Source organism: Condylura cristata, unplaced genomic scaffold (genome assembly GCF_000260355.1).
Source record: "Condylura cristata isolate star-nosed mole 26May11 unplaced genomic scaffold, ConCri1.0 scaffold00024, whole genome shotgun sequence".
NCBI lineage: Eukaryota > Metazoa > Chordata > Mammalia > Eulipotyphla > Talpidae > Condylura > Condylura cristata.
The window spans coordinates 30,655,266-30,667,756 of NW_004567125.1; the positions used below are offsets into that span (position 1 = coordinate 30,655,266).

At 48.7% G+C, this 12,491-nt stretch overlaps 1 protein-coding gene across 3 annotated transcripts in view; it reads left to right on the forward strand.

Moving 5' to 3' along the window:
* Positions 1 to 3,282: 3,282 nt before the first annotated feature.
* UNC13A (unc-13 homolog A (C. elegans)) overlaps positions 3,283 to 12,491 on the forward strand; it is a 66,079-nt gene continuing 56,870 nt past the window's right edge. For all 3 annotated transcript variants that reach the window (XM_012729030.1, XM_004688626.2, XM_012729031.1), the window contains exons 1-2: positions 3,283 to 3,430; positions 12,176 to 12,205. In XM_012729030.1, the coding sequence (XP_012584484.1) occupies positions 3,409 to 3,430; positions 12,176 to 12,205 (52 nt within the window). In that variant the 5' untranslated portion in view covers positions 3,283 to 3,408. The remainder of the gene's footprint in view (positions 3,431 to 12,175; positions 12,206 to 12,491) is intronic.

The following is a 12,491-nucleotide window of genomic DNA, read 5'->3' on the forward strand; positions in this document are numbered from 1 at the left end:
TTATCTATAATATAGCATCTAAAAATACATCTCAAAAGCAAAGATGTGCATGAGTTTTATGAGGAAGTTGGAAGCTTTATTGAAAAATAAGCAAATGGGGGCCTCCCTGGTGGCACAACGGGTAACGTACAGCACTGTACAAGTTCAGTCCCCGCCAAGGAGGTGACCCACATGGCACAGCAGACCTCTCCTGTGTCACCTGCTGCTCCCCTCAGCAGTGTATGTCAATCTGCCTGTTCTGCTCCCTACTCTGTCTCTGGTGAATCCTCTCACGACCCCTGTACCAACTAGCTTTCCCCATGGAAACCAACAAGCAAGAGAAAAGTGAAGAATAAGCCAGATGCTCCTGAAAAAGGAGAAAAGAATGTGGTGAGTGACATTATTCATTAATATCAAGGATAAAAACATAAGAGTATAAAGCTTAGTGACAGGGCTAGATGGCTGCAGAATAGACGAGAAGAGCAGAACCCTGGGTGAGACATCAACAGCACTGTGCACATTCTGTGCCGCCCAACTATTGCCTCCATACACATATGGAAACTTGCCTTGTGATGGTTTTATTAGATGGTATTAGGACAAAGTAGATAACTGGATTAGAAGATGTGGTACATATACACAATGGAATATTACTTGGCAATAAAAAGGGTAAATGTATGCCTTTTGCAGCAACATGGATGGAGCTGGAAGGGAACATGCTTAGTAAAATAAGCCAGAAAGAAAAGGAAAAATACAGGATGGTTTCACCCATAGCAGGAACATGAAGGACCAGGGGGAAAAGATAATAATAATAAACAACTATATAACAGGGACATTTTACAGGGGTGGAGTGGGGAATGGGATCAAAAATGGGGGGAAAGGGGCATGCACTGGACTATAGTAATACACATGGGTGATTTGGTGATGGGAAGCCCATGGGGATTACAACTGAAATGGAAAAAGGCACAAAATGATACAAGAATAAACTATTATATTATTTTAAAATGAAATAAAAAGAAGGCATTAAAGCAGCTTTTAAATTCTAAATACACAGACACACACACACACACACACACACACACATATATATATAGAGAGAGAGAGACAGAGACAGAGAGAGAGAAAGAGAGAGGGTGTATACCACTAATGAAGTAAAATCATTTCAGAAAAAAAAAACATTATTGGGACAATACCTTTCTCCTTTTCCACAAGAAAAGATCTATGCAGTTGCATTTATCTCAATCTGCACCAGATCCATTCTAACAGAAATCAAGATTTCACTGTCATTTACAAAATTTTAATTTAGAAGATACTTTGAGAATATCTTTATGATACTGTGGCTTATTCTTTTTAAAGATTTATTTATGCATACAGAGCTGGGGTACAGGTCAGAGCTGCAGGGGCAGTAAGAGGACTCACCAGAGACATACTGGGGAACAGAACAGGCGGATCAATGAAGTACACTGCTGAGGGGAGCAGTGGGCGGGTCAGGAGAGGTCTGCCAGCCATGTGGGTCACCTCCAGGGGCAGGGATAGAACTCATGTTGAAGTGGCTTTAGCTTCTTGGTGCTGTGCTTTAACCCTTTGCATCACTAGGGAGGGCCTTGTGGCTTATTCTTAATCATGATAGAGTGGATACTTTGCAAAGGAAAAGGTTATTCAGTCTAAGAGTTTAAAATTAAATCTATAGAGACTAAAGGCAAATTAGTGGTTGTCAGGGGCTAAAGGGGCTGAAAAATAGCAGATCAGAACTTTTCAAAAGTGTTAAGGTTATTAAAAATAAAGAGTAGCGGGCCCTCCCTGGTGGCGCAGCGGGTTAAAGCACAGCACTAAGAAGCTTAAGCCACTTCCGCATGAGTTTGATTCCCGCCTGCCCTGGAGGAGACCACATGGCTGGCAGACCTCTCCTGACCCGCCCGCTGCTCCCCTCAGCAGTGTACTTCGTCGATCTGTCTGTTCTGCTCCCCACTCTTTCCCTGGTGAATCCTCTCAACCTCCGCATCTTGGCCTGTACCCCAGTTCTGTACGAATAAATAAATCTTTTAAAAAAAATAAAGAGTAGAAATTCATAAGTCAGAGATGAAGGAGACTAAATACAATGTAGGATCCTGGACCAGAGAGAGAACAATCAGTGAATTAGTGAAATATGAACTGCCACTTTGTTAATAGTAAAAGCTAAAGATTATGTTTTAGTTTTGATATATGTACGCAGTAACCACATGTAAGATATTATTATTAGGGGAAGTTGGACAAAGAGCTTACAGGAACTCTGAAGCTTTAACAGCTCTGTACCCCTACAACTTTTCTGTGTATCTAAAAATGTCCCAAAGCAAATAAGTAAAGTTTATTTAAAAGCTAGGAGATTTTGTTTAGAAAATCACTCCTAAATAGAGTGAAATGAAATCACAAAATTGGAGGTGTTTACACGTATTAGGTGTTAATTTATGCAATATCTCTTGGGACTCGGAGTATAGGACCTGTTATAATCTCCATTCTACAGGAAGGGAAACCAAGGCACAGAATAGATTGTGTGACTTACATGTTGATGATTAAAGTTGGGTTTTTAAAAAACCTCTCCACTACTAACTTCATTTATGTTATGTTCATGAAGCTACTTCACATGTGTCAGGGGCTGGTGACTCTGTGGGGCTTAGTCTCGGGCACTGATCTTGGTACTGGAGATACAGTACAGTTTTGCAAGGAACCACTCACATGGAATTGTCTCGCTCTATGCGTGGGCAGAAATAGTAAGCAGGGCTGGTATTGAGATCAGAGCCAAAACCAGAGGAAGAGGTGGGATTTGAGGCAGTCCAGAAAGGTAGAGTAAAGGCTCAGTTTGGGGGGGGGGTGTCTCAGGAAAAGCTTCCTGGAGGAAGGAATGTTTAAACTGGGCCTTAATGGATGATTAGGGGTTTTCCAGTTACACATGAATATGAAAGATGTGATCCAGTCTGAGTGTGTGCAAAGATCCACAAGCTAAGTGACTTAGAGTGAAACAGACAGAGACCTAGACAGGATGTGGCAGAGAAACAGAAAGACTGAGAAAAGAGAAAACCTAAGGACCCACTTGGTGACTCAAGCAGAGAGGAAAATAAGCAGAACCAGAAGGATCTGATTGGGGGCGCCCTCTATCCCTCTGGTCAAGGAACCCTTGGGCAAGGAGCACCACCTGTCCCCGGCCCTTTAACACCCCCCCACTTCTGCCAGCATGCAGCGCCCCCGCCCCATCAGGCGTCCCTGGGCTCCACCCGCCAGCCCCACATCAGCGCCACGTCAGGAGCTGTCCGCGCCCCCGGTGCTGAACCAAGATGGCCGGCGGCGGAGGCCGGGTCCCGGCGTGAGCCGAGCGCCGGCTGCAGCACCGGCCATGTCCCAGCTCAGTGGCCACTAAGACAGATCCAACAGAGCCGGCTCGCCGGCAATCCAGGAGACATGTCTCTACTTTGCGTTGGAGGTAGGAAGTGAGGTTGGGGCAGGGGCGGGGGCCCTTGTGGACCCGGGCTGGGCTCCGTCTCCGTGTGGATGCGGCTGGGCTCCTGAAGGGGTGACACGAGCACACGCGGCTAGACTTTTGAGGGGATAGTCTTGTGTAGACGCATCAGGGTACCTTCGGGGGTGATCCATGCAGACGCTATTGGGCACGTAGGTGGTCCTGGTGGTCGCTGCTGGGGGGATCGTGAACATAACTGAATGTGGAGGTCGGTGTGGACACTGGCAGAGATCTGGGGGCTCTACCTGGAATCAGTCTTTGTAGACCAGGCTACTAGGGAGTCCTTGTGGAAGGGGCTGATCTGGGTAGTTTGAATCCTGCAAGCTACCTGGAAGGAGTCCTGTTTGATGGGTTGAACTGCGGGTCCGCATGGACTCCAACCCGGTTCAGAATTTGAAGAGGAGTGCAGAGGAAGGAATCTCCAAGCCCTGAGATATAAGATTAGGGTAGTGGGGCTCAGCAGTCAGGGCAACCGTGAACTCTAGGTATCCCCTAGCACTAAGAGTGGAGAGGTCTGGCAGGGGGGCAAGAGACCCCTACATCCCGAGAGGTCTGTGGTTGAGGGGTCGAGGACGCCTTTCCAGCTAACTCTTTTGGCTTCCCGAGTGGGGGCTGAAAGAATTGCACGAAGGCCTCCCTCTCCCTGTCCCCTCCGGTGCTACAAAACGTGTTTCCGGTCTTCTCCGCAGGGAGTCGATCTCTCAGAAGTGCAGCACCCCCCTGTACCCCTCCATCCTCACTTCACCCACTTTGACCGAAGGGAGGGAGGGAGAGGTGGAGTGGAGCTATTTTGGGGCCAGAACGCCATCTGCACCGAGGCCCACGCCCAGGCCCACGCTCTGCGTTGGGGGGTGGGGGAGGACAAAAACGCGGGAGGGGCAGGAGTGACCCTCCCCACCTCTGAGACTGGGTGGGGTAGAAGCAGCCCAGTAACGCCCAGGTGTCTCGGTCACTCCTGCTGGGAATGCAGTCCCTGGGAAACCTTGGGCGGTGGGTTTTAAGTACAGGGTTCCGCCCCCCTCACCCCTATTCCTTGGGGTGGTGGGAGAGGTGTGTCGGCTAAGCCTGAGATATGAGGCTTCGGAAGACCTTTAGGCAGCAGAGAATGGAGAGAGAGAGACAGAGACAGAGACAGAGACAGAGAGCACGAGAGAGCGAGAGACAGAGAGAACGAGAGGAGATCGTGAGCGAGAGAGAGCATGAGTGAGAGAGAGAGAGAAAGAGAGAGAGAGACAGAGACAGAGAGACAGAGAGACAGAGAGGAGAGAGAACGGAGAGAATGAGAACGTGAGTGCTAGCAGAACCCGGGCTCCGCCTGGACGTGATGGACAGGTCCAGGAGCCAGGTACCGCCTCCGCCACCTCCCCCCTCCGCCGCTCCATTCACAAACCCAGCCCAGCCCCGCCTGCCTGCTCCCTCCTTGGCTTCTCGTGTACTGTTTGCGCAGCGCTGGATCTGCGTGGACATGGGTATTCTTAAAGAGACAGGAGGCTCCTGTTTCGGAGCTTGTTCTGGATGGGCGGGGCTGATGGTGGGAGAAGGCCTGGTAAGATAAAACGTCGACTTATCCATTCATTGGCCTATGGAGTTCGGGAAGTGGGAATGTGAAGGGAGGCCCCATGCAGTCTACACAGATTAAGTTTACAAAGAAGGGAAGAGACTAACCCCCTACAGGCCTCTCCCTCTTCTCCAACTTGAGTAGCACTTGGTAGTAAGAGTGGCACTGGAGAAGGGGGCTGCCTGCAGGTGTTCTGGCTGACTGCTGCATCCCCACTTTAAACTGCTTCAGTTCCTCTGAGCTGGTTTTTCTGAAAGGTTTGTCCGCGCGCGCGCGCGCGCGCGCGCGCGCGGGCGCGCGTGTGGGTGTGTGTGTGTGTGTGTGTGTGCGCGCGCGTGTGTGTGTGTGTGTGTGTGTGTGTGGTGTCTTGGGAGGGAGAATCTCACTCTTAACTCTGACGCAAACAGGAGGCTGGGCTGCGGGGGTGGTGTGAAGGGGGGCAGTAAGAGGGATGAGGCTTCCTGAGACTGGAGGCCTGGGGGAAGAATTGTGTTGGATGATTGTGTGGAACTTACAAAGAAGGAGTCACTAGCTAGTGAAGGAGTCACTAGCAGGCAGGGCAAGACTGGGGGTGGGGTGAGGGCAAAGCCCTGAGATGGAAGAGGAGTGGAACGACACTGAGGGAGAGTGGGGAAGTGGAAGAAGAGGTCTGGAGAAGTGAGGAGAGTTGGGGAGATGTTCAGTGGTGGGAAGCCAGGGGGGGTGACAAGGAGGATGGGGTAGAGGGGGAGGTGGGGAGATGAGAAGGCACTATGGAGTTAGGTTGAGAGGACTTTCCTCAGATCTGAGCTCATTGTTGGAGCTAAGGAAACAACTGCCCCCTCAGTCAGAAGCCCGCCCATGTTTGTCCATATCTGCATACACGTAGTTGGCAATTTCCTACTCAGTCTTGCCGTGTAATCAGAAATGCTCAGCATCCACCGAAGCTCCACTTTGTGTTTGTGGCTGAACATACATGAGACACGTGCACATGCCAATACATGCACAAGCATTCTATGGACAGTGTGCCACCACAAACATGGTCCCGGCAATATAGGTGTGTGTGCATGTAAACACACAGATGTGTCTACATGTGCTTGAGGTGTGCTCACAATATCCATGTCATCATATCTGCTCATGCCTGAATACTCAGACATCTACCTATCTTTACCAGTTAGAGCCTCAAAAACCCAAGAAATATACATGTGTGTACACATACTGATGCTATATGTGTACACACATGACACTTGCCAGCATCAAAAGCGGTCCTTTGCACATGTGAATCATAACAAATGCAAACACGTTCTTATGTATAAGCTTCCCAGAAGTGTATACATATATACAAGTAAAAACATACACATGCCATATAAGTGTATAAACACCATCCCACTGTGTGTTTCTGTCTAACATCACCCACGAAACTGCACATATTTAAACTCAAATAGCAGCTTATCCCATATACTGTCATCTCCCACTCCCTGGCACATATACATGAACTCATATGATGAACATACCTCTTCATGCATACACACATATACACCAAATGCCTACTTTGATAACAGGAACAAAGACACATAAATGAAAGCTCTTGCATGCATACCCTGCACCAACACAAGGGAGACCACTCTGCACAGGTCTTGCCTCCAACTCCACTCATTTTTTTATCCCTACTGCCCCCAACCCCACTAACCCACTTATCAGGTCTTACCAGAGTCCCAAAGCTGCTAATGGTAAATGTCACTTGCATCCATCATTAATTCATGCATTTACTCAGCAAGCATTAATCGAGCATCTACTATATGCCAGGCACTATTTCTAGCACCAGAGACTCATTCCTACTCCTGGTTTCATGATGATGAAGGCAGAGTAGGAGAGATGGGGAATATCTGATAGAGATGGGGAAGGCTCATCCAGGATTTTCTTTTTCTAAGATATCTGCTTGATCCCCCGCCATCACTTGCCACGGTTTCAGGAGAGGATGGGGAGCTTAACAGTAGGAACAAGGTGCTCTTGATGGCAAGAACAGCACATGCAAAAAGCATGGTGGATGGGGAATTCATTCTAGACCATAATATGTACCTCATGGCATTTTGCTAGGCCACTCAAGTTTCCATAAAATTAGCAAATGTATATGAAGGCAAATTTGTCTCTCAACTATATGAAGACAAATTTGTCTCTCAACTATGTCAACAGCAAACCCCATTTATCTAACATTCTCTAGGCATGCTATTGAGGAATTTTTGCCCATTGTCCTCTTTAAATCTCATAGCAACCCATTTTACAGATAAGAAAAGTTGAGGACCTGGGAAATGCAACAAGTTGTCTAGTGCCATTGACCCAAAAGAGTAGCTGCCAGATTCAACAGTCTACTGGAATTCGGGATTCAGGTGAAGGTTGAGTCTCCTTTCAATAGCCAAGGTGTAGGGACTTTCTAAGTCCCTTTTATAGGGTAAGAATCTGTTCAGGGATTGCCTTCTTCACTCAATTATCAGACATGTCATGATCTCCAATTCATCACGACTGTTCCCTTGCCCCCTTTTTAGGATGACTCATAGCCAGAGCTGCAATCTCAGCCACTTCCCTAACATGGATCTCACTTTCCTCCCACATACAATGGGCTTCTTTTCTGAGTACATTCTGAGTCTAGGAGCCTTGGGTTTAAATCCCTAAATCCAGTACCAAAGGATCAAAGTCCTATATCACCTTCATTCCTTCATGTACAAATCTATAGAATGGGTGCATTAAAAGCACCATTTGACAAGTTTGTAGAACCATCCTTTATGGTAAGGTGAGGCATGCAGAGCCCTTGGCAAAAGGCCTGGTCCCTGGAAAGTTTCCATAAGTGTAAGTCAAAGACAAGAAAAATCAATGATGGTGTTTTTATTAATGGGAACTAAAAGCTTTCTGGAAGTAGGTCCATGGGTAGGACATTTCCAGAGAGCTGACTGAGTTCTCAGATCTGGCTAGGGTTCCATAGTACATTGGGGACAAAGGGGTTCACGGAGGTACTCTACAGTGATGGAGTATTCAGCACCGCGGACAGCAAGGGACCAAGGGTTCAGAACCGTGGACAGCACACCACGCTTCTAGTGGAAGGTCTCAACTCCGGGTGGCAGGAGGAGGAAATGAAGTCATCCCTTAAGTGACTCACTAATGAGTACCTGCTGTATACCAGACCTAGTTCTAAGTGGTACCTGGTAATCAGACAGATTCGTTGTCCAGTAAAAACACACTGTCAAGATTTTTGGGGTTTTGTTAGTTTGTATTTTACACCAAGAGCCTGAATTGTGTTCTGGTTTACTTCTGTTGATGAAGAGTGAGAATCTTCATTTATTCTCTCCTGGATGCAAAGCCAGTGGGTCCAATGTCCATATTGCAAAATCCTCTTCCTCTATTGACACAACATGTAAAACTACAAAACATCTTAGAATCTATTTCTGAATTCTTCCTCTCCTTCCCAGTATGTTCTGATTCCAATTGACAGTCCTGTGGTGGACTTTCAGGTGTCTCCCTTGATGACTATAATTCACTACTCTCCCAATTACATATCCACCCCCAAGTATAGTAGGTAATGGACCAGATGCCCTGACTGACATCCACCTCAATAAGAATCCAGGGTGGTGCAGGCTATGGGCACATCTACAATTCCAACCAAATAATAAAAATAAAATAATAGTCGTGGTAATAATAATAGTAGCAGTCATGATAGTATAATAATGCTGGCGCTAAAAATTGATGAAGAAAGAAGAAGAGTGGAAGATGCAGGGAGAAAAGGGAAGAAGGGTTGGAAAAAGGAAATTAGACCATCGAACCCTACCTCACCCAATTTCCCAGATGCAGAAAGAGAGGCCCAGAGACTGGCAATGTTTGTGAGTCTTCCTTCCACCTCTGCTGGTTCTGCCCTAACCAGCATCTGCCAGTGCAACTACATTAATCAGTCTGCTCTGATGGGAACCCCAGGGAACACAGAAGCTGCACAAACTGCTGACCCAGTGTGATGGAATCTCCCCCAGGCCCCTTCCTCTCCCGCTGCTCCCTGCCGGCTCTTTGCCCTATAAATAGCGGTGCATGTGCTTGTGCTTGCTTGTGACCAGAACCGCGCAGAGGAGGGGTAATGCTTCCACCCCTTTGACCCCAATACTGCAACCCAGCAACTTGGTGTGGTCAGGGTGGGAGGAGGTGACAGGTGGAAGACGTGATGACTGCAGTACTGAAGACAACAGCTTTGGACCAAGAAAGGGAGTACTGATTTTACTTTTTTCTGAACTCCCAACTCAACCAAGCGCTCTCCATCTGTGAGCCCCTCTCCTGAGACTCTCCACCCCCTTTCCCTTTGCAGACCCCCTCCCTCATCTTGGGCCAATTCCCTTAGCCTGCTCCTCATTCCATATCCTGTGTTGAAATCCCTACACCCCAACCCTCCTCTCCACTCTGCTCCATCTCCCCAATACCTGATTCCCCACTGAGCGCCCTCCTCCACCCCCCAGTGTCCTCCTCCTCCCTCCTTACCTTAAGGCCTGCACCTGGCCTTCTGCTGCTGGAGTTGGAGCCCTGCAGTGACCCCTCCACTGCCACTGGCCTCTAGTGAGCCCCTTACCGACCTTAGGGAGGAGGAGAGGGAGCAGACAGAGAGCTGGAGAGAAAGGGGAGGGAAAGAGAAAGACAGTGACGGGTGTGGAGAAAAACAACCTAGAGGAGGGACACTGGGAGAGAACACAGGGCAAGCTGGAGGAGACTTGAATGGCTGGCCTCGCCTCTGAGCTGCCTTGCTGGGAACCACAAGCAGGCCCTGCAGGGTGGGGCTTAGACCAGGCCGGAGCCAGTCAGTCCCTCGGATGCTGCCCCCTCCTCCAGGGCCTGGCACCTCCCCCACCTCAGGTTCCTCCGTCCAGCTCCTCTCCCAACTGTGCCTCTTCTCAGCAGCACCTGCCCTCCCTGATCTCCCTAGTGGGAATTCGTGTGTCTTTCTGTCTCTGGCTCTGGCTCTCATGCCTTGTCATCATCCCTTCTTCCTCCCTCTGATCCCACTTTGGCCTCTCTGGGTGTGCATGCCTCTCAGCCTTCATCTGCGTCTCTCTCACCATTTTCCCTCCCAGCCCCTTGTAGAATCCTCAGGTTGACAAACTGGAGCTCCCCAGGAAAGAGGGAGTACTCCTGAAAACTCCTAGGGTCAGGGGCTAAGCTCCTTGGGGGCTGGGTAGGGCTGAGGGTGTGAAAGGGGGGCAGTGACAAGACTGGGCATTCCTTCAAGAGAATGCTTGTGCAGACATCTGGAAAAGTGAGGAAGACAGGCCATGGCGACTGATTTTGGACATGAGGGATCGAGACGGAGACAGAAAATAATGGGGCTGGGGAAGGGGGTGTGTGTAAGGGGGAAGCCCAGACAGGATGGGGCATTTTCCCAGGGTGACACAGCAATGTGAGCTGAACCTGGCTCCAGCTGACCCCATGCTGAGCCTGTTCTCACCTCTCCCATTGCCCAACCAAGCATCCACTCCCACTCTACCTCCTAAACTCAAACCTAGGTGTGGTGGGCAAAATGCCCAATCTTTTTGCTGCACGTTAAGTTTTCCTCATTTTCTGGTGGGAGGTAGGCCTGGACACAGGGAGGTGCTCTTCCCCCTCCCTTCCTGCAACTCTGGGAAGTTCACTGTGTGCTTCTGGGCACCAACCCCCTGCCCCCACACATACCCCTTCTGTCATCTAAAGGAACAAGTAGTATTCACTGACAAATGGTTAAAGCCACTTTCCCTGCCTTTGATGGGAACTTTTATTTACTGGCTTCATGAAGGTGCTTTTGAGAGAAAAATTCAGGAGATAAGGACAGAGACTCAGACCTGAAATGGGAAGCTGTGTCATTTCATTTGAGGTCCACATCTCTGATGACAAAGAGCCCAATAAACAACAACCTTGACTTTCAAAAGAGTAGAAATAATTTATCGACTAGGAATTTATCCTTCAAGTTACACATACTCTTTAAAACATATTGGAAAAGCATGAAGGTTCTAAAAGCTACCACTTATAAATGCTACCATTTGTAGGAAACAAAATAATGTACCTGTGCACAGGATTGGTGGGGCATGGACTGTCTTTCTCTGGTGCAAGGAATTGGTAATGTCGATCACACCTGGGAGGGAGAGAACTGGGGAGAAAAGATCCTATCTCTTTCCCGTTGCATAGTCTTGTGATTGCTTTGAACTTTGTAAAATGTGCACATATTGCCTAAGCATACACACACATTTGAAAAAAAGAAAAAGGAGAAGAACTGTAAAGGCAGAAAAGGGTTCCATTTAAGAGCAGGTTTTGGGTAGGTGTGGAGGAGAAAGACGGGTGGGGGGCAGCAGCAGGATGGGAGACGTGTTGAAAGTAAAGTTTAATATCCCAAGAGAAAGTCCCCTGGGACTGTGGGGCTACATGAAAGCTAAAGAGGCTGACCCACGTGGAACCCTGACATATGCATGTGGAACCCCAACATACACAGGTTGCACATTCCCAGAGGAGTTGGGCTGCATAAGCTCTAACACCCTCAGCTAAGACTGCCTCTCTGTGCCTATGAATATTGGGCCCCTTTGAATATTGGGCCCCAAACTCTAGAATCATTTGGTGGGACCAACTGAGCTGGACAATTAGGGAAGAAATCTCATGGACAGGACAGAGGGATGGGGTCGCTGTAAAGTGTCTCCTTTCTCTTCGCCCCCAGGCCCCTGCATTACTCTGCCGCAATTCTGGAGGACTTCCTGTGGGAGGTCTCTCCACACCTGCCCAGCTCCTTTTAAAAAGAAATCTTGTTCAGTTGTGGATGAAAACCCAGCTACGACTTAGGGGGCGCTTGATGGGCACGAGGGAGAGGGAGGGGCCGGGCTGCTCCCAGTCCAAATTTCCTTCCGGTTTGCCTGTGCTCATCTGTCTGATGGCTTCTCTCTCTCCCTCTTGCCCCTGCCTCCTCCTCTCCTTGTTTCCTGTCTGTCACCACCTTTATTTCTTTATGTTTTCCTGTGTGGTCTCTGTCTCTTCTGCCTTCTATATTTGCCTCTTCTCTCTCTCTCTCTCTCTCTCTCTCTCTCTCTCTCTCTCTCTCTCTCTCTCATCTCTGTTTCACTGTGCCTATCTCTGTCTCTCTTCTCCCCACCTCTCTCCCCCTCTCCCTTCCCTATCTCTGCCTTTCTCCACAGTCAAAAAAGCCAAGTTTGATGGTGCCCAAGGTAAGTGATTCCTCTTCTGGCTCTGTCCTGTGTTGTCTGTCTGTCTTTTGAGAGGCCAGGGAGGGGTCTGACCCAGAGACAAGGGACATGGGCTCAGTGTCTGCTTGCATGACTGCTTGACCTGGGATGTAAGCAGTTTGCGGGGCTTCCCCAGTCTCCTCAGCAATTCCTGGAGATCTCAGTGAGGGTGTGGTTCACCCCAATGGCCTGTCCCGGGATCCTAAGAGCTACTATGGGACACTTATGTCAAGCTACAGGTTGGAAAAGTAAGACTCAGAGAGGTGAA